This window comes from Diadema setosum, chromosome 12 (genome assembly GCF_964275005.1).
Source record: "Diadema setosum chromosome 12, eeDiaSeto1, whole genome shotgun sequence".
Taxonomy (NCBI): Eukaryota; Metazoa; Echinodermata; class Echinoidea; order Diadematoida; family Diadematidae; genus Diadema; species Diadema setosum.
Window position 1 is genome coordinate 22,547,791 of NC_092696.1, and position 23,991 is coordinate 22,571,781.

General features: G+C 39.0%; 1 protein-coding gene across 1 annotated transcript in view; it reads right to left on the bottom strand.

The window, feature by feature from the left end:
- Positions 1-23,991, bottom strand: part of LOC140236048 (soluble guanylate cyclase gcy-31-like) — a 78,353-nt gene that overhangs the window by 31,890 nt on the left and 22,472 nt on the right. Inside the window, exon 2 of the mRNA XM_072316023.1 lies at positions 2,224-2,321. Coding sequence (XP_072172124.1) covers positions 2,224-2,321 — 98 coding nt within the window. The remainder of the gene's footprint in view (positions 1-2,223; positions 2,322-23,991) is intronic.

Sequence of the window (23,991 nt, forward strand, 5' to 3'; positions counted from 1 at the left end):
ATGGTTCCCTCTCCCTCTCCCCCTCTCTCTCGATCCCTTCACAAAATAACTACATTTTTACGTTCATTTTGCTTTATAGCTCAAATCTCTGACGATTCCCACTTGGTACCTAAACAATACACGTCTTTTTCTCCCATTATCCGCTGTCAATGTATAACCTTCCTTTCTTAACCAGAAATTAGATATCTATTATAATTATGTAGTAGAGGCTTATAGCCTAACAAGCTCCTCATTTCACATGTTGATGAAAAGACGTGTACTATTATCATCATTTCATGAGGCGCCAATTACTTCCCGATGATTTTTTGGTCACTGACCTACTGTGGCCAGGAAAGGGTGATTATCATGATGCGTAAACCCATCCCACCATCCATTATCCAACACTTCATTTTCCTGCTTTTTCTTAAGAAGATGTGGAAGGCGGAAATGGATAATATCGGGACGAGGGGAAGAGAAGAAGGAGAAACTTCGACTGAACGAAGTAAAAATAGAGGTTATGAGATGCGGGACATGGGGAGAGAGACAAGGGGAGAGAGAGAGAAGGAGAGATGGAGTGAGAGATAGGAATCTAGAAATAAAAAAGACAAAAATACATGACATTTTTCTTTCTTGCTCTTTCTTTCTCTCTCTCTCTCTCTTTCTCTCTGGCACCTATCTGTCTTTGTGTGTGTATGTGTGTGTGTATGTCTGTCTGTGTGTGTGGGTGTGTGTGTCAGAGTGTGTGTGTACGTGTGTGTGTGACGAGGAGGAGAACTGGATATACATCACTCATTTTACATCACATTTAAGATCTGATAATACAGTGTAAAATGTAATAATGCACATATTAAAAAACAACAACGACCCTGGCGTGTCCTTGGACGAAAAAGGGATTTTGTCAATGTCCGAAAAACAGTCAAACCTGCCTGAGCGGCCACCTGTCGTATACGACCACTAACAACGATTCCCCTCTAGAGAAAAGACACATTATAGACCCTGTCTATAACGGTCACTTTTTCGTCTCCCTATTGGGTGGCCGCTATAGACAGGTTTGACTGATGAGAGTTTTCCCTCTTATAATGTTGAGTGTCATTTCCGGAATATTATAATGTGGTTTGCTTTGAAAAGTCTGTTCATGATATTGAGAGTTTAAAAGTACATAGGACGAGAGTGCATGACCTAGCGGAATAATTTTACTTTAACCAATAAAACGATAAACACATCATCGGCAAGAAGGAACCGGTTTGCTTTTCGTTACTACAGCTGGCTTTGGGCAAGTTTTTCATTTCATTCACGTAAATGAAATTATATTCCACATTTTTTACCCTTCGTTGTTGTATTTGATGGGGTTCGAACGAAAAGCAAGTGGATAGCGAGGAGAGATTGAAAGAAATGAAGAGACAGACAGATAGAAGAACACACAGACAGACAGACAAACAGAGGAAGCAAAAAACTTGGTCAGTCAAATACAAGGTAACGATTGGATCGACACGACCACGTGACAGTGGACAATATGCCATACAGTATTCTCCCCCCGGGCAGAACATTCGGGATGCCATACAATACTGTCCCCCGGGCAGAACATTCGGGATAGTCTCCTTCTGAATATAGCAGTATACGATGCATTGCCAGTCGCTATGTAACCCACAAGCTATGTTATCCAGTTAATCATAGCACATAATAGTTACCCAAACAAAAACAAACGAAAAGCTCACTGATGAGGAATATGCACTCTTAAAGTTTACATTGCTAATTCAACACCTGAGAAATTTAATGATATAACAATCATCCAAAAATCATTAGCGGTAGATAAAAGAAAGGCTAATACACGGACGTAGAGAGAACGGCGTAAAATATGATTCACTACACCGAAAAAACTGTCTGATTTACTCTAACTTCAACCTACGTGCGGCTGTGTCACAATGTTAATTCGAATCTATTTTCTTCTTTGTCTACGCTGTAAGTCAGATACTTCACTGTTTGTTTGCTTTAAAAAGAATTATGATGACATTTAGGAAAAAATCTTGCCTCAGCATCATGAGTACAAATGAATAATGTTGTTCCTTTTTTCACCGTTCGATGAGGTTGATTACGCTAATGCTCAGTATATAGTCATTTCACGTCGTCGCAAGTTGCTAAAGAGTCATTAATAAGATCAAAGAAACCCGGGCAGTGTAAGAGAGACGGTAAAAATCTTTTGACGTAATTTACTGGTCCCCGATTTCAATTAAGAAGTATACTCACTGATTCCCACGTTAAAGGCAGGTTTGGTCGCTTCATCTCAAACGCATCGTGTAGTAACGTGCCTTCCAAGGTAGGTAGTATAGCATTCAGTCCTCTTCCTGAAGAAATAAAAAAGAAGTGATGACCAAATTAGAATATTACTGTCTACAGTAATGACAGTAAATTATGAAGTAGCATACAATAAATGATTATTACTTTCTTTTTTCAAGCTACAGACTTTGCATAACATTAAATGCATATCAAATGCATATGATCTCAGCAACCTCCTAGAGTTAGAGAGATGATATATCACCAATGCTAAATGCTCACACCTGGATGACCTTGATTCGAGGGATGTAATATCTGACAATCAATATTTGCAAATCATCCCTGATTCGTCAACAGGTAGATTTATTGAAATAAAATGCATGCAAGGCAATGATGAAACGTTCTGTCTGTTTGAAGTCGTTGTTTTTTCTAGGTCTGATTTCAATGAAACTCTCGCCGTTCGGTGCATTTCACGCAAGGAGGTTCGAGAAATGGAGAAACAACAGTCTCATTCCCTTTTATCTCATGTCTCATGCCGCCACTCAGAAATATTTGAAGTATGTGCTAAACTGGAGCTGTATCACAGATAGGAAGACAATTGATTCATGTGGCATTGCATCATGACTCGTCACTCTCAAAGGAAGATATGTCTTTATGATGGTAATTGCTTTTCGCCGTCCCTTCTTAGAAAACAAGCGGCACATTAATAGTACAGGCACGGCGATGTGCGAATAAAAATTGTACAAAAATTGATGAAATGAAAATCAAAATTACTCGTTTTTACATGACTTTACACTAATCTAACATATAAATGAATAAAGAACTATACTCCAAACTTATACCATATCAGTTTCATTTGTCGCAAGCGATCGGAAAGATGATAAAATCGGCTTTGTAGTGAGAGTACAGTTTCAAATATTTTCACGACATAAGCTCAGGTTTACATTTTTGCACATAATCTAGGACGGGATTTATTTTTGTTTCATATGCTTTATCATTAAGAGAACATTCATTCTATTTGACAAATAAACAAGCAGAATATCGACGATATAATGTTAGAGTTTAAAATGAATCTTCAGATTGCTCAAAAAGACGGCGGCATGAAACCCTGATCATCAAAGGCACAAATGCACCTGTGGAATTCTTTTGTGCATCAATAGAAAAATGGCAGCTGTTTGAATGATTACAGCCAGTTGGAACTTCATCTCTTAAACCTCCTTGTTTTCACGTTACTCTTTCTACTACAGACAGCATCAATATGGGGTGGATTTCCTCTTTAAGTCCTTGGTAGATCGATCTCCCCTTTAAGCCTTAGGTAGATCGATCTCACAACCGGAAGTGAAGAAGGAGGCCGAGAACTCCCCTGAGGAGGAAAACTTTTCAAGTACTAAGTAAGCGTGCGGCAAAGATGATCGCGTTGTCAAGGTAACGTCACGGGATCGGCCATTGACATGTGTATGTTCCAGGCATATAAACATATCACTCGTCGCCATCCTCCTTATGTTCCCACCAACACAACATGAGCCGCAATCATCGCAGCCCATTCATACTGGCGAAGATCATCGGGATTTTAAACGACAGTCTTTGAACCCGCGCTGATTCGTAAATGAGTATTGGAAAGAGATAGATTCTCAGAATTTACTCTATACTTAAAATCTCTAAATCAGAGAGAATTTGTTCGGATTATTGCGATTATTTTCAAGGCTAGATGCATTTCGAAAGTCTGCTGTGATGTTAGCCAGACAAACGTCCCGTATCATTTGCAATACAGGGCGTTAAATGTGGAGCGCGAAGTGACCTGAGCGGCCGGATCAAGACGGCGCTAATGGGCGGATCATGTTTGTGTAACCAAAACCACGCAGTTGATACACAACATACCTGGATTATACTTTTGTCTTTTCTTTCCTAATGTAATTTTCATTTCCCTATCATAATTCCCTTCTAAATGACCAGATTGTACCAAGGAGGTTGAAGAGATGGAGTAACAACAGAGTTATTCCCTTTGATCTATGTTCGAAGCCGCCGCTCAAAAATATTTGAAGCATGTGCCAAACAGGATCTGCCGCGCCGATACGAAGACAATCGACTCGTGTCTCATTGCATAATCACCAGCCACTTTCAAAGGAAGATAATGTCTTTGTGATGGTAATTTCTTTTCGCTATCCCTTTTTATAAAAGGTAGGTAGTACAGACACTGAAATGAAGATAAAAATTACTCAATTGGGCATACGCGGGCACTAAACTGATATATCTATCAATAAAGAATTATACTTGAAGATTATTACATATTAGTTTCATTTGAGCAAATTATGTGGAAAAGCGATAAAACCAGCTTTCCAGGATGGTACAGTTTTAAACATTTTCACATAATAGACCTACAGCTCTGATTTACACTTTTGCGCAAATTTTTGAACGGAATTGACTTTTGTTTTACGAATTAAAGGAGAAACATTTCACAGACGTCTTTGTGAGGATAAAAAAAAAAGAAAACAGCGAACAAACTTTCAGCTCTTGAATCTGATGATCTGTTCAAAAGCTATAAATTTGCTGTTTCGCAGAATCTGCTCGTCTTGGAGTCTCTTGACGATTAAAAAGAAAATGATAACTTTTTTAAGGGTCTAGATTTGCAGCACGTAATCGCTGTAGGAGAATATGACATTGAAACAAACTCTCAAAGAAGAAAACTCTACAAGAATGTAGGCTGACTGGTACAGATTACAAAGAATGGACATTACTTCATCTTTCCTAGAAAGGAAAGGAGAGAAAACCCCCACAAATGAACACGACATTTATCTCCCTGATTTCTGGGATGGCCTAGCAACCTAGCTGTCATAGCCCTCTCCACTGGCGGCAGCTGAGTCACGGAATGTAATTTGGCGTTACTTGTATTGGGATGGCTCGCGTGCGTCGCATTCTCTCCGTCTTGTCCGTAGGAGGTGCCCCATCAATGGCGTCCTAATTACTTTCTCGGCACCTGTCTTTCGGTAATGATGAGGACATCGCTCTTTAAAGGGAAGCTGACCCTAAGAAACGTGGTAATGATGATGGTAATGATGACCAGCTGAGCAGTGAGAGTTTCTTTAAAATCGGACAAAAATTGAAAAACTCATCTAGTCTAGTAAGAAGTTTTACTTTCACGGAACAGTGGTATCATAGTCAAATAAGCAGATAAGAAATCAGTTTGGTATCACTGTTTCAGTAGTGCCCTGCTAACGCAGACCGGGCAGAATGTCCGGCCAAAATAATTATAATGATAATATCAAGTTTGTTAATTTAAACTCCTGAAAAGGGGTATTCATGCCTCCTAACAAGCAACATTTTGTTATATGCCTGGTTTGGTAAAATCATCGTATGTTTGGAAAGCCGTGCTATATGTAGGCCCTGGACCCTTTTGATTTCAGGAGCCTGCTAGCAAGGTACTGTACAAAATCTTTAAGGATTTTACAATGCTGCAGAGAATGGATTGATAATCGCTGTCCGAAGTGAACATTGTCATGTATTCTACCAACCCGGACATAGAATGTTGATCGGTATTTCCCACAGGTATATTTTTTCGTTGGACTGAAGCAAATACTATTACATATGTGAAAATGAGCATCACTCTGGATAAACAACTGCATAAATCACAATGATATTACATCACTATGGACGATGGACATGTACCCACACGCATGCACGCCCAAACAGACAAACGCACATTCATCAGCAATAATTTGTTAGCAGTCTTTATAAGCCATGAGTTCACAGTTAGCTCATGTGCATACAGATACAAATGACCTTTCTTTTTCTCAGTAGGTTAGGCACTTCACTCCTTTTTTTTTTAAGTCGGATATTGCATGAGCTTGCCTGACAAAACAATCATGAACGTGTGCATGGACCAGGTGAACAGAATGGTTCGTCAATTGACACTTCGGCAGGCATCCATTTTATTGTTTTGTATTGAATGCATTAACAACCTTTTCTATTTTATTGCTAAAGACCAGGCTTGCTGTCAGATGGATGTACTATCAAGCACCATTTTTAAGAATAACATGGATAGTCATTACATATCGCTGACGTTTATCTCAGTGAATTTAAACACCGCAAATGTCCAGTTGTACAAACAACAAACCGACCGCTCTTTCCACCTCCATAGGACAACAAAATGACCTTTTTCTGCTAATGCGCTTTCAACCAAAGATGTTAGAGGGCGCAATGAGCAGAGCGGCGCTTTCGTGTCTGACAGCTGTGTTTCAAGGTTTTGCTTAACGACGCATATACCTCGTATAGGCATATGAAAATGCAATCGCCTCTACCGATGTTCTTCATCTTTTATAGTTTCGAATGATTTCGCAAATATTATCTTCATAACTCTACTTTTTTTTTCTTTTTCGTCACAAGCTGTGCAGGATGCGAAGGAATTTCAATTCAATTCAATTCAATAGTTTATTTATTTCCATCATCAAAAAGAAAAGAAAAGAAAAAGTTGACATGATCCAAAGTGATACATTTTTTTTTTCATTTCTCTTACACTCGTCTGATAAAGGTTTTTTTTTTTTAGATACAATATAAAGTATATACACGAATGATGTCGTAAAAAAGAAACAATGCACTTTGCCATGGCAACAAAAATAGTAAAACAAAGTAATTTCAAAACATTTTGGACGGCGGACAACTGTTTATCAAAGGATAACCAAGTTGAAAAGACTCCTTGGACAAATGCAACTGCCATTGAAAAGTCGAAACGTTCACAAGGGGGAGGGAGGGCTCAGAAGGTTGAAATGTAATAATGAAAATGCATACAGCTCAACTCGCAAGAATGGACTGGCAATAACTTCTATCATCGCTACCAAATTAATCACAAAGCATCATAGGAGCTGCTTGCATGTCCATCATATTCATAATGATGATAACCCTGCTGGAAAGAACACAGTGTCCCACAGTGTGTTTACAATGTGTTCACATTGTCGGCTATGTGAAAACAATAGAATCTAACGGTGCTACGATGATTTCATACTGTGGTGTGATTTTTCACAGAGTGTTCACAAAGTAATGTTCTGTTTCACACTTTAAATTGATGATTCAGGTGTGTTCACACTGTTAAAACGCTCGAATCTAACAGTGTGAAGAGATTTCACGCTGTGCTTTTAACTGTGTTTCACACTGTGGGACACTGTGTTCTTTCAAGCAAAGAATACCGATGGTAACGGTAATAATGATACAAGTGATGAAAAAAAGTAGATATGAAAAAAGTGATATAAGAAGAGGAAGAACAGATCATAAGAATCACAAGAATGTCATATTTACTATAGTAAGTAGCCTCTCACATAGTGGTATAGTACAATGTAGGACCTATACTACTCTTTCAGACGGCCTTATTCCACAATAAGATTGCCAAGTAGGCCTACGCGTCTTTTCACCTGGGTAGAGGAACTCTAGCGGTATTTTTTTTTCGTTGTCTTTAATTATTTTATCCTTGTCCATTACCGTCTATAGATTGAGCACCGAGCAGGGGATTCGAACTTGGAACCTCATGTTTTACCAGACCCTTTTAATGTACTGTAATTATACCGCAGTGCTTCCATCCGACTGCCAGAGCAGATAACAGTGTAACAAGCCGGTAGTTTTCAATTTATCTGCGGTGAAACGAATAGGTAACATGACCTTTGCGTAGTATTAGAACGCATAATGGGATGTCAGGATCTAACTCATTGGTTAAGACACACACCGGGTCATGCGCAACGGGATGGGGGTGGGGAAAGGGAGTGTTTCTATATAGTATAAAGGCCTACCCTTTGCTGGGACAAAAATACTACCTTTGAAGGAATAGAATACAAGTAAATCAAAACATGTTCTTAAATGATCAAAAAGTGATGTGTTGAGATTAGAATGAAAATGTGCGAAACTGGGAAACTTATAAGCTAAGAGGCACGGGGAGAAATACCATCCCCGACCCTGAGAGTATATCCACTGTGTATCGCAATGGACGCAAAATATCCTGCGCTCATGGAACGTCGCCATAATTACAATGATCAGTGCAGATACCGGAGAAGTTAATCACGTCTGTTGCTAGTGGGGTATGACATTGTTTTGACATAAATGTTGCGCGTAAACACAGCCCTCCCGGGGGAAAGACAAATTACATGCTCACGCCCAATAAACACAGCGATGAATCCTTTGAAGGAAATATAGAGCCACGCATCGAAAGTCATGTATGGGACTATCGGGATGCACCCGGTGATAACAGCGTCTACTGGGGCACATCCATAATACCTCACGCCAGTTCGTTCCCCATGAATGCCCGTTATGATCATGACTTTGGCCCCATGGTAATATATCCCCCTGCGACCGGGGGAGCTTGATACTTTGATGAGATTCTCCGGTTTCTGATACGCATGAGTCGAGTCAAGAGAAATGTAATTTTTTACTTCTATTTTTTTTTCTCCCGGGTATTTGGTGCCAGCAAAGTTCAATTTAAAGCGCAATACCACTCCGTGTTAATATCTACTGTAAGAAATGGAGTGAATTCGTACAATCACAATGGCAAAAGTCTAAAAGTTGCGAGATTTTGTACTTTCACACGTTTTCATAAAACGGTGAATATTATTGTTTGTAACCACATACTAGAAGTTCGTGCAACACACAAATACATACAACATGGATTGGTTTGAAACACACCTGCTATTTGAAAGCGTAGCGTATCAATAACAAGGTCATGAAGGTAGTGCATCTCTAAGAATGGTACTATTATCAAGTAAAGTGATATAGATGTTAGAAGGCAAAGGATACACACACTCACCATCACACACATAAGTACGCATTTAATAACACCTTCAATACTGTATAATACGATATCTATACAACGAAGGAATTTAAAGACTACCCTCCTTGATTAGAAAAGGGCCGTGTGTGTGTTCGTCATCATAGGTCCGTTAAACAATGCTAAACAAATATGAACTTGATGCAGAAATAAGCTAGATGTTTCAAAAAATGACAAGTAACGTGGTATATTGAAAAATGCGTTTACAGCGACGTTCATTATTCCGAAAATTCGTTTTTTCCCCGAAGGTTCGTTAATCCGAAAATGAAATAACGTTTGTTATTCCCAAACTTCGTAAATCCGTAGTTCGTTATTCCGAAGGTTCGTTAATCCGAAAATTAAATGAGGTTCGCTATTCCGAAGGTTCGTTTATCCGAAAACGAAATAAGGTTCTCAATTTCGAAGGTTCGTCAGTACGCACTTTTTTCTTATTTTCTCGTACAAGCAAACCTTTTAGTTCATTTTCTGATTAATGAACCACCTCAAAATGCAACATCCAACACTGTTCAGTGCGCCGTTCTAATGTCATAGTCAACGGGCGGTTGATATATGGTAGCATGTTCTTACAACAAATGTGAAGACGCCCTGTGGTATTAGCATCAACAAAGTTAATTACCCTCGGAAGCACATGGGATACGTTCATTATTCATCATAGTTTCACGTCTTTGGAGTTTAGACAAGACTGCACATTAAGGTATCCACGATGACATGGAGAAAAAAAGAGTGAGTTATATGCATCATTCAAACATACTGTCACGAAATATCGCCTGCACGTGAATGTTTTACAGAAGACTACTTGAAATCCTTGTATTATGGACTTCGAAGTTCTATCAACTAGATACTAAACATCGAATGTCAAACGACAACTTGGCTTGGATTTTCTGGCAGAACAAGAATGGGAACATCGAATCCTTTTGAAATTTTTCCGTGGTTTTGATTTTTTGAGTTTTGAATTCCACCTGGCATGACGTCTACCGGTATAAATCCCGAGATACACGACAGAATCACACGGCCTTGACACAGTCATGTCATAAAAAACAAAAAAAAAGTTTAATGCTTGCCCACCCACCCCCAACCCCCCTCCCAAAAAAAAAAAAAAAAAAAAAAAAACACGGTCGTACAGACTTTTGAGACGAAACTTAAAAAAGCTTTAAAGGTTCTAAATTCCTTTTGCAAACCTCACAATATTTTTTTTTTTATAATTGAACTGAAAACTAAACCCATGTCATGCGAGAATAAGCCACCATTTGTATCAAGAAAAACGCTTTATAGAATTGTGTCATGGTTCAAATAAATTCCCTGGACATTGCTGGAAATTTAAACTAATGGCCCGAATTCACGATGGTGGTACAAATGAAACCATGGTTTAAACCATGGACAAAAACCATGGAGCGCCATGTGTTGCATGGAATATTTTGTTACGAAATAAGTCATTTTGTCGATTAAATTATTATTTTGTAACGAAATGACAACATTGTAACTAAATGAACATTTCGTCCACGAAATGATAATTCCGTTAACGAAACAGTCATTTTGTCGACGAAATGACCATCTTCGTAACGAAATATTCCGTGCGACACTTGGCGTTCCGCGGATTTTGTCCATGGTTTAAACCATGGTTTCATTTGTACCACCTTCGTGAATTCGGGCCATTGCGTCTTCCCGCCTCCACCCGTCATACACAAGTTTCCAGTTTTATTATTCCTATAGGAAAGGTCTGAATTACCTACCTCTACAATATACCCAGCAGTTTGTGAAAGGAATCTAATTTTCAGGATAGCAAAAAGAACACACATACATCAAGACAACCCTGGTAGCCAACATAATTGGCAATTATGTTGGTGATGATTAAGTATTAAAATTGCGGAATTAATTTTGAGACTTGGCTTAGGGCAGACGAGTTCGTCTGGCGCTTCATGTCTGCGCCTATCCAACATTCAATGTCGAAAAAGTTTGAATACTGCGAAATCCAGAGGTACTTTTCAGTTGCTAGGCGCGCCTTTTCCTGTTCGTTTTCGTGTGTCTGTCTGTGTGTGTTTGTTTTGTTGTAGATTTCAATGCAAAGTTCTTCTTCAAAAGTGCAATGAAATAATAATGACGATGATGATGATGATGATGATGATAATAATAATAATAATAATGATAATAACAATAACAATAATAATAATAATAATAATAATAATAATAATAATAATAATAATAATGATAATAATAATAATAATAAAACATTGTACTGTTGTGGTGGTGAAGTAGGAATGCTTAGATGTTGAAAATACAAAGAAAAAAATCTAAAGTGGGAAACAGCTCGTGGGATTATTTCTATCTGTGCAATCCTGGATGGACATTAAACAATGTTGGAGACTAAAAAAAAGTGTAGCTGAATTACTGTGGCATTAGTTGTCCCTCTGCCTCCTCCCCCCCCCCCCCTCTCTCTCTCTCTCTCCATCTAGCTAGCGAGCTCTCCCATCTATCAATTTGTCCTTCCTACTTTCTTTCTTTTTCTCTCTTGTATAATCTATTATGATCAGTTTTCTAGAGTGCAAGTCTACACATCATCATGTAGGCAACTTGTAATATCATTTCTACGAAGTGGCGAGACCTTGAAATGTATGGCTGACAAACGCAAATTAGATTTCGGTGTTGGCAGCTCTCTGGATATTGCAGCGGAATGCTCTATATAGACATAGATTGACAAATGATGCTTTTGCTTTCATCTATCAAAGAGTGGTACTTGTGTCAGGCAGCATTAAAACGAGAGCGCGTAATACACACGGAGCAAAATTGAATTTTCAAAATGCACTTAGTAACGAATCTCAGAGGGGGGAAATAATGGAATAGGAGTAGGAATAGAACGGACAGCCCCAACAAGCATTTATCATTCTGGAGACAAAGATGAAACAAAACATTCACACACATACACACACACACACACGCACGCACGCACACACACACACACACTGAGTGTTTAATTTATCAGTATATAATATTTCTTTGAAAGCATTCCAAAAAGTTTTCTAGTACAACTGAAACAGTTATTATAGCGCTGTATTCTTCAGACAAGAATAAATCGTCTGAAATGTAAAGTGAAAGGACTTTTCCGGGCGCGAGCATATTGCGTACAAACGAAAACAATGTACACGTCACTAGCAGACGATGTGACAGATTGTGTATGTGTCTCTCCGTGACGCCGCTAGAAAACACGACTACTCCGCTAAATCATCGTTACGCGTGTGCGCGCCGATTTATCAAGTGCATTGTGCGCAGGACAAATCGCTGAATTGATTGCATGTGCCACTGTAACGAATGCGGTTGGTCCGTTGATGTATCGACGCGGGAGGCGCACTGTCATTATCACGGAAAAGAAACACGCGAGATGGCTAGCTGATTCCTTAAATGAACACAATTTGCTGTCTTGCGCATGACAAATGACTACTCGTTATACTCAGCCAAATTGATATTTATTCACACGCATTGCACAGGTCGGGGCTCATCATGTAATGGATATGAGGATATGATGTGTCACTGTTTGACTTTGTAAGCTGCTAAGCCAACATAAGGCTTTTTGGGAAGCCATTCTGTTAACTATAGTTCAACAATTATATTGTATTCTTGGGATGCACAGCTCGTTTATTAGAGTTTACAGGCCACTAGTAGAACTTTATTTTTTTCCTCGGTAAAAAGCCAAGCCTTTTAGTATCAAAGAAACTTCTAAGACGGTGATTTGTTCTTAAGGAATAAAAAATACTCAAACAAAATTAAGACATTTAATTCTCGATATAGATATGAAAATAAACAGGATTTTTGAAGAAAAAAAAAGACACACAATCATTTTCCATATCTTTTTCAAGATTTTATGTCTTTCGTAGCCTGATTGGTCTGAACAGGTGCACACTGTGCCTGCCTGTCATTTGCCTGTAGTTCAGTGTGATAAATTATCCCCTGTCACGGAAAACAACCCACACCCACAAATCGATTTGTATAACAGAGAAACAGACAAATCATACATATGCTAACATTTCAAGAAAGAAAGACAAATAATGATACAGGCCAAGAGAAGGTGACATAAAGAGGTTGTATACAACATGTATATCCAGAAATGACACCACGGAGCTTTGACATACCTCCCTGATAAGACCCTGCAAGGTGTAACCCCCTAAAATGTGGGTTCCACCGACTTTTGTCGTACTTGCACTAGTTTTCTTTCTTTCATTCATTCTTCTTCCTCTTTTTTTCCTCTCTCTCTCTCTCTCTCTCTCTCTCTCTCATATATAGAATATGAGAGAGGGGGAGAGAGAAAAAAAGTTAGAGGGGAGCTAAAGAATGATGTATTAAAGAAAGAGAACTAGTGCAAGTACGACAAAATTCGGTGAAGACGGCATTTTACGGCGTTCGCCTTGGTCTCATTAGTGCATATTGTCACCCAAGCACGTCAGTTCCGCAAAATGGACTTAATGAGTGAAGGAGGACCCGACTATCACGCCCCCTCAATAAGCCAGTTCGAAGTTAGCTCATGTGCACATTGGTGCAAATGACCTTTTTGTTTTCTGGGTTGGTTAGGTACTTCACTCGTTTCCAAAGCGACATACTGCGTACAAGCCCATGGTAACCATAGTGGTCCGTCATTTCACACTCAGGGAAGCATCCATTTCATTATTTTTGCATTAAATGCATTCATAGACTTTTTCGTTTAATATTGCCAAATACTGGGCTTTATTAATGAACAGTTTGTTGCTGACAGATGGATGTGCTGGCAAGAATCGTTTTTATGATTTACATGCATAATCATCACATCACAATCATGCAGACGCTTATCTGATTCTCAATGAATTTAAGACCGATCATGTCTGTTGGTACAAAATGACCCTTTTCTGCTCATGCGCATAGAGGATCTATGAAGTGGCTCATACCATTATTACGTATCAACCACCACAATATAGTGCACGTAATGCCAATCGATCTTGCTTCCCTTGGGAGTACTAACAACGGTCGTTCTTTTCAAGTGCTTTATATTTTATGTAAAAGTTGTATATTACAGTATCAAATAATGATTATACATTAAATATTTGCTATCATCTTCTGCCGCACTCTAACTACAGTTGGTGTGTGGTGCATGCTAACCTGTGTTCGTGACACACACTCCGCTGTCCACCGGGAAAGGGTTACCTTGTTATACCACTACCCCTTGTTATGCCTATCTCGTTATATCAGCTTTTTTAGGTTGTCTGATTATCACATGTATATTTAATCAAGAGTCTTTGTACGGGTCAGTGGACTTAAAGGGGATGGCTAGTAACTGATCAGTGGGAATCAGTGGGAATGCTGGAAGCTGATTGTTCCAATCCTTGTGGGATTCATTTAAGAGTACATTAATTATCTATTGTTGTGTGAAAATCATTTGCTTCAGAACGGTCTCATATTCAAATAATGTGCAGTTTAATGTTTCCAGGTTAGCGTGCCTGGTTAGTGACGGGACATTAATCTGCACATTACTTGAATATGAGACCATTCTGAAGCAAATAATTTTCACACAACAGTAGATATATAATGTACTCTTAAATGAATCCCACAAGGATTGGAACAATCATCCCTCAGCATTCCCACTGATTCCCACTGATCGGTTACCAGCCATCCCCTTTAAAGGTAAGTGTGCGTACTTAGCGCATAACGCCCAGCGATAAACTATTTGCCTATTCCCATAGCTGTTCACTGTTCTAAAAGCAATACATTCCGAACTTTACGTTTTATTTGAAAATGAGTAAACTGACTATGAAATGGACTCACAGAGCTCTACCACTTAAACATTACTTCCTGTCACTGGAATTATGGAGTAGAAGCTCCCCTGCTGGTATCAAACCGATATATTGAGTACACTGCATGACTTAAGTCATCACTGTAGCATTCCGAACAGGTTGCTTCCTTCCGGTTCACTTAATATGCTATCTCCATCAACTTTTTTTTTTATAGTGCTGAGTGTTGTTATAATAATTGTACACCCTCTGATACACGCGAATGGACACAAGAGTCTATACACTGGTGCGCAGGTGGTGGAGTTGATGACCTCTTTATTAGAGGTCTATATAATCAACATCTTCGCAATGTCAATTAATCTTCCACATGTCACATCAGATCAGATCAGTTAAGGTCAATTCAGTTCAATTTAGTCAATGCTCTTTCAAGAATCAGCGAAAGAAACACCATATAAATACCCGCGCGACAGACGGAAATGATAAATGTCTCACACGTCACCATTGATATCATAGAACAATACCATGACCAATACCAAACAATGTAAGGACGATATTGCAAGAAATCACGGTCACAATAGGAGACAAAATGAGTCAACCCAACAGACGGATTTACACAACAACCAATAAAGCAGCATCCAATATAGTGCGGCGATCAGCAAAGGGGCATTTTCATTATTTTGTGCCATGAAAATATTATTGGAAATTTAAAGGTACCAGTAACGGGGCCGGCGGAACGGTGTGGTGGGGGCTCGGCCACCACTTTTTTTTTTCTTTTTTTTTTTTTTGCACATTACATATGAATACATAGGGTGTAACATGGAGTTGAGGCGAAAACAACTCCTTGGGTGTAACCACTTAGGGCCCCACTTTTTTTTACACCTGAAGTGGCACCAGAAAAAAAAAAGAACGTGGTTGAGCTTTTGATTTTATTTTTGGTGTTTTTTTTTTTTTTGTTTTGTTTTGTTTTTTTGCCAGTCGATGAAACCTCGACGCGGGAGCGCGGGCATGAACTTTTTTTTTTTTTTTTTTTTTGCTTGTTAGCTGACGGAACCCGGAAGTGGTATCAGATATAAACTGCCCCCCCCCCCCTTTTTGAAAACGTGGCGCCGACCGCGAGTAATGCATGCATGCCTGCGTAACTCACTCTGTTCCATTGTTCATCTACTTAACGTAGGTTGCACGTCAAGAGTTCGACACCCACGAATCATAATACAGTCCATAAGTCACACAGCCCATGAAATGTATAGCCCACGAGTCATACAGCCAAGGAGTTGGACACTAAGCAAATACGGCCCACTTAAGCCCCGTGATGTAATGTCGAAGTCGTGGGTCATTTTTACCTACAGTGTCAACTGGTGGGCCTTATTTGCCTGGTGTCGAGCTCATGGGTTGTAAGACTAGTGGGTTGTATGACTCATGGACCTTATTTTTAATGTCGAACTCGTGGGCTGTATGACTCGTAGGTGTCGGTCTCGTGGGATGGCCCCTTGATAATGTAGACATATATGTATTAATATATTTTCTTCCTCACACTATATACCTGACTAGTTACATATCTGTCCACCCACAAACTTCATCTTTCCATCCATTTCTCTGTTCATTGTCTGTTTGCATGAGACATTCACTACGCTATTCTATCACTATTTCTTTTCTGAAGGGGGTCAAACACTATCCAGCATCCGTCCCGCTATCCATTTATTTGTTTGTCTACATATCTATGTATTTTTCTATTCATCTGTCATGTGACTTGTCGCCTGTCGAGTCCAGTGGCGATATATCGGATAAACATGAATAAAACTAACTTGGGAGTCGACCAGAGCAAAACTTTCTACGAGCATGGAAACTGCAGATCAATTTAAGCGGATTTAATCAAACATAAATACATGCAAAGATACAGAACAGACACAAAGCACACACACCAACATGCCACGTAGACAGACGGACACACACAGCGCAAACACACACACACACACACACACACACACACACACACACACACACGTCGCGACAATGGACCCCATGGAAGACCAGCTAATAGTGCAGCTGAATAGGGGCTGTCCAGCCATCCTGTCAGATAGAAAATGAAAACAACGACAACACACAGGTTCAACATCGGCTAAACCCTGCTGAGCTATAACATTATGCCTATAGAAGTGCACAGATGCGTCTCCACGTTATTCTCACGATTTCGTTTCGAAGCTTAAAGGCATAACTTACCATTTGCAAATGAAACAAAAACCCAGCTTTTCTGCTTCAAAATAGTTCTAAAAAGCTAGGGATAGGACAACCAATGTAGAAATTTGGATCAGTATGATTGATGTTAATTATTGTTACAGAAGTATACAAAATGTGAACAATAGTTATAATAAAAATGGTCCTAGACTAAACCGTCTACAGTTATGGTTTATTGAGAAAAATAGTGATATCTCCTTATATATTTTAGGCTTTATAACAATTTTTTTCTGTTGTAGGCTGATTTGTGATACAACTGACCTACACATATACATCAAACATGATATCTTAAACATTTTTAAATCACTGCTCCCAATGGCAAACAGTACTTTTAAGCTTGTCTACCCCGCTGCCGAGAAAACAAATACAGGGAGTCTTGACTTTTCCCATGGCTGTGTATAACTGCATTCTCAGGGCGACGGTTCAATTGGGGAAGCAATACATAAATACTCAGGTTACCCAAACGGCGGGGGCCCTCTTGACAAGTCAGCCCCTAAAGGTCAGCCGGGGCACCAGGGAGATCCACTGGAGTCCCTTGCAAGAGATAAGCAACCACGGAAGAACTGGGGGAAAAAAATGTCCCCGACATCGCGACAATATAAGAGACTGTGCATTATTAAGACTCACATCAGTCATTTACGCGGTCGGGGTCGAAGTTGCGATGTCGTGATCAAAACGGCCACTTTTCTCGTCTCTTTCTTGAGATTCCTGCGGGACAGTGTAGGCCCTGCCTGGTAGATGACTTAAACTTTAAAGCCGATTATAATCACATCCCCAATAATTATTTGAATCCTGCTATGCCCCAATTTCTGTTGTTGTCTCGCAGCGTGGCACAGAGTATATTTTGTTGATGTTAATTTTCTTCTTCTGTTTATAGACAGACAACAACTATAAATAATGCAACATGGAATGCATTTTTGTCATAGTTTCCGCGTCCAGAGAAGAGTGGAGAACCTCTCTCTCTCTCATCTCCCGACGACCCAATGAGGAAAACAAAACAACAAATATATATATATATATATAATCATATATATAAAACATTGATATATAAATGTGTGTATATATATATATATATTGTATATATATATATATAATATATCGATATATATATAAATGTATATATATATATATATATATATATATATATAGAGAGAGAGAGAGAGAGAGAGAGAGGCCTACCTTTATATCTATCTATCTATCCACCCATCTTTTTTTCAAAGGAAATCCATGGAAGTGCAGTAAGCTTATTAGTTGTGCTAAATATTCCATTAATGCCGCGTCTTTTAATTTTGATTTGTAACTTTAGTTACATCTCAGTTTGATATGAGGTGACTTATTCGTATTTGGCAAGTAAGGAGTAATCTACCTGTACATTGATCAATTCTTCTATCTATCTATCTATCTATCTCTCGCATTATCTTCGACATCATTTATCTTTAATGTTCACAAAATAAGCCGGAAAGCTGTCACCTTTCATCAAGCTCCCCACTATGGCCTAATCATCAATATGTTCACATCTGGTTCTGATAATTAATTTCGAGTTCGCAGCAGTAGACTTGCAATAGACTTTCATTAACACGTGTCATAATGAAGGACAAGTTTGTAGCACTTTGCAATTGATTATATCTTATCGTTAACGCCTTCTTGGATTTGAATCCAAGAAGAATACACGTTCGTAGATTTACTCTGTAATATACAAATCGGGCATCTTAATCATGTAGATTGCGTTATATTGTAATCAGAGTAAAAAATAAAAAAACACAGTGAAGTGTATTATTCTTTCCGTTTGTTATAATTTTTGTCATTTCAAAGGAACATATTTTTGACAGCATTGTTTAACCCCAAGGGCTTTGTTTGCTAACGCCTACTGACTCTTTCTTAACTCGATAATTCGGTTACTATGCACATAAAAGTTTTCTTCAGACATTTGTGTCGTTTTGTCTTGAAACGGAGTAAATAAAACTAAATTTAATATCATTGTGACCTTTTTCTACGTACATTTGTTTACACTAGTTACCTTTGTCTTCACCAGACATTTCAGTAAGACTCGATCGGAATGAACTTTACTGAAAGAATAGAAATTAACTTCTTCCGGTTCTGTTCTTGACAACCACCGAAGGAAATTAATATCTGGGACTGAGACATCGGAAACGAGGCCGCAGGGCTTACCGCTTCTCTCAGCCAAAAACCAAATGCGCCTGCTGAATTCCTGATGTGACACTCGTACAACAAAGCAATGTTAAACAAAACTAAACATAGCCAATGCTGCTGGCGGCGTGTCCACGTGACGTCTCGTAGTAAGATTTTAAAGTGCAATCCCGCACCGTGTTTCAGCGAAATTTAAAGCATCACAAAGAGTAAATGTGACCCCGCACCACAAACCAACAAAAAGTCGCCAGACATGAATTTGTTTTAGATTTTAAGCTTTAAAATGATGTATAACTCGATTCAAATGGACTCTCCTAACCTATCTAAATATCAAAAAGAAAACACATATTGAGGGAAAATGTTAACTGAGAAAAGAGACTGTAAAATGAAAGGGACAAAAGAAAAATCAAGATGTGAAACTCCGCAGCATAAACAATGAAGGGATTATGACACTAAGCTGAAATTGATCATGCTCTATCAACACATTCTGTCCATATGTCAACTTTCAATGCAGTAGCACTATCCTTTCAAAAGTCATAGAGTTGAAAGTGAAGTGTGTGTAAATGATTTTTCAAGAAATGAAAAGGAGACACCTAAGGCCCACCTAATCACACTATTCTACAAAAAGGTGTTCTTGAAAAAAAATGGTGGACTTTGAGATGTCAATTTGTTCACATTATGACGTAACAATCTCAAATTTGCCGATTGATGTGCTTGACACTATAGTTTCTCTGTTTTATGAATACAATTCAAACTTAAGAATTCCATAACTCTATTTTACATATCTGCAATGATTATAAAGGACATCTGCCGTTTTGAATGTTTGATAGTATGTTACAGAATCCACTTCAACTTTATAAACCCGGAGTGGTATTTCACTGTAAAGGGGCACAATAGAGAAAAGTTCGTGGCATGGTGTGGAATACCAGCGGCTACTGCGGTACAACAATTGAGATGAATTGGGGTTGTCATCTTTTACATTATGGATAATTCTTCAGTAGTTCATGTCAAAATACATTTGTCTTTCTAAGAAGCACAACACTTACTGTCAAAATACATCTGCCTTTCCTACTGAAAACAACAAGAGACTTTTAACACGGAAATCTGCAGCTCATATACAAGTCCTGTAACTTTTTTTTTTTGAGAGGGCATGTGTAGGCCCTACCGCATAGCCGTAGTTTGAGTTGATATTAAGTGATATTCTCAAATTTGATGTGATTTTGCAATCGATGCAAAGAAGCATAGGGCTATGACATTGTCACTGTTTAAACTGTAGGGATTTTGCTCCTTCGTCTCAACTCTTCGCCATGCAGGTAATACTTAAAGGCATAATTTACCATTTGCAGATGAAACATAAATTAAGCTTTAGTGCTTCAAAATAGACATAACCAATGTAAAAAATTTGAATCAGTATAATTAATGTTAAGTATTGTTTAAATATACAAAACGTGAACAACGGTTGTAATAAAAATGTTTCCAGACTAAACCGTCTACAGTTATGGTTTATTGACAAAAATAGTGATATCTCCTCATATTTTAGGCTTTATTGCAAAATTTTTACATGGTAGGATGTTTTGTGATAGAACTGACCTACACATATTCACATATATGCATCAAATGTGATATCTCGAACATTATTTAAATCACTCCTCCCAAAGGGAAACTGTACCTTTAATATCCATGAATACATGTTTGGTTTGAATGACAAGCGATAGACAGTAGCTCACAGATGTTCTACAGGATTTCTACAACCTACTATGATAGGCCTACCGCTGCGTGATGAACATCACAAGGCATCCGTCCTCACATGGCCACCAATTACACGGGTATCCTATACTGACTCGTGGCCAGTGACACGTAGTTAGCACTGGTTAGGGTCGAGGGTTTATCTTACAAACCAATATCATTTGCTGACAGCGCTAACCATGTGAGGCTGCATCGGGGAGATTTATGTCAACGAGTAAATAGACCTCCGTCATGATCATGGCCAGCTTCTTTCCTCCCGTTGAGATGAGTCTATTTTGGGGAATAAGGGGGAGGGGGAGGGGGAGGGGGAGGGGGGGGGGGAGGGAGAGAAGGGAGTACCACTAGGTCCCTCTTACGGCTCCTACCATATAGCAGTCGCGCGTTCTCTCATGAAATTGAATGGCCTAAGCGTTCCTACAAACCTGTCTTTTACGTGGGTCCTTCTTTTCCATTAACGCAATTATTTTGAACAATTAGTTCCATAATATGTGCATTTTTAGTTGTTGTAAAACATTGCACGTTTTGTTTTCATTGAATTTGGACGACAGCAAACATGTATCAATGGAAACAAAATTTAATTGGAACTGAACTGAAATCCCAATTCCAATTGATGTTAAAATGACTATGAATAATTTTCATATCTTTTATCTTCAAAATACCTTTGGGTGTTACAGTGCGAAATATTGATTCATTCTCTCTCTTTTCACTTTTTCAATAGCAATTGCAATCTGCGTTATGTTTCTTCATGTCCCCCTGGAGTAAAATAATTTGTTTTAATGCTAGTGTAATACGAAATGATTATACTGAAATCGAAATTATGTGTAAAATAACATAATCTTAAATAGATGTGCGTGAGTATCATAAAGACAACTCTTTTTTTTTCTTAGTATCGACAAATTTTCTCTATAGTACACGCAATTACAAAGTAGTATGACATGGGAATTTCAGTGGGCAGATGTAAAGAAGGAAAAAAGAATAGAATCCAATTGATTTTGACTGAAATTCAGATGGAGCCGAGGCGGCCTGAGAGCACTGTGTAACAGTGGTTTGGGCTGGGGGCCTCCCCGCAAAGGGCTTCGGTCTTTGGACACAACGTAATTCCCACAATATCCCTCTTCATACAGGACCGGCGTGAAAATGATGCCTTAAATTCTCGTTTCTCGAACCGTGGGCAGAGAAACGTTCGCTATAGTCCAGAAATTAAAAAAAAAAAAATGTACTCTTACCGGCAAAAAACAAACAAACAAACGAAGAAAAAAAAAACATATAGAAGCCGAAGCGGGTCTCTGATTTTGAAAAAAAAAAAAAAAGGTTGAAAACCCCCGGTTTTTGTGGATATTAATACAACCTAGCATGGTTGTGATTTGAACCAAGAAGTGTCTGGTAACTCCTTACTTGAACCTATTTTCATTTCTGCTAAAGTACATAACAAATTGTGCAAGCATAGGATCACCACTGGCAATTACTCTTACTTTTATTTTATTTTATTTCATTTTACATCATGGATCATGAAGACTAAGTGAATTGCAAGAAAAACATTCGGCAGTTTGAAATTCGATATATTTCATATACTTCAAATTCTGCTGAGTATGACGCAACTGACGTCACAATGAGAGGAGGATGAGGACTGGTATACCAAAACACTCATCGAAAGTCGTATCACATTGCTTCATTTTGAGCAGTAATTCACCAATTTTGGTTGTTGCCCCTTTGCCCCCATTTTAGGGAACATGAAACTCTACCTACATGCCTACTGTGTCGATTGGGAAGGTTTAATTGCAAGTCGCGACCAAAACCAGCGGATGCAAACAAACGTATTCTGTTACGAAGCCTTTCTGTTACTATCGTCTGTTTCCTAACACACCATGGTCCTGTTGCAGAAAAGTTGAGGCCAAACATGGGTCAGAAAATCAAACCGTATGTCACTGAATACTTAATTCTGATTGGCTGATATCTGACTTACATTTGAATGTGTGACTTATGCTTGATTATAAGTATGTCTTATGCAACAGGATCCAAGAGGTCTGTTACGAAAACACTCCTCGACATGACAGTTATACTATTAAAATCAAAAGTTCGACGACAAGGTTTGGGACACGTACAAGAGCATCCAGCTCGCGTATCAGGGCCGAGGCTTTCCATTCTATCCTTCATCGATAGGTCTCATTCTCTTCCCTTTGCAGGCGGTCATCTGTGTTCGTTTAACTTGATTGAGATATCCAGTGGATTTGCCATCTGATTGCGAGATATCATGCTGACCATCAGATTTCGTCAAGCCTAGATTATGTAATATGTCTCAAACATACACATTCATGTGAAATGGAGTGTAACACCAATGTAATATCAATATCTTTTCAATCCTTCCTGACATTTATGGTATCGTACCTACCCCGCCCCCTTACGCTCATGATTACCTGTCTATTGCGCCCCGTGCAATCATGATTTCCCTGCCCCGCCCCTTACACGTACAATTTCCTTGCCCCGCCCCTTTCACGTGCGATCTCCTTGCCCCGCCCCTCCCTACTTCCGCCGTCGTATAAAATGGAGACCAGCGGGGGAGCGTGGTGAAACCCTGATTACAGCCCGGGGAATGATGTCACGCAGGAGATCAGGACACGAATGAACGTGCGGGAGGACCGGTACACGACTGACATTAACCTGCCAATTACACGTCATTGGATGATAAAGAGGTCAACGCTCTGAGGTTTGTTTTCTCGTCATCTGTTTCAGCCCAGATCTGTCATCAATCCCAAAGTTTGCTCTGTAGCATCAATCTTTGTCCTTCTGCATAAAGTCGAACCGCTAATCTAATTCCGAGGTTCAGTGGAAATAGAAACCGTACTTAAATGCGACGCACATTCATCCCAAAACTCGGTTAGAATGTCATGAATGTCACCTGTTCATTTGTCTCCACTGATAATATTAAACATTTGCGTGACGTTGCCAACGTGGGTTACATGCTACATTCAACAACCCGGTTGAGTTGATGTGGATTCATTTGAGACGGCTGGCAAAATCATTCAACGTGTTCTCCACAATTGGATTAAGCTTATATTAATTCCCTCGGCT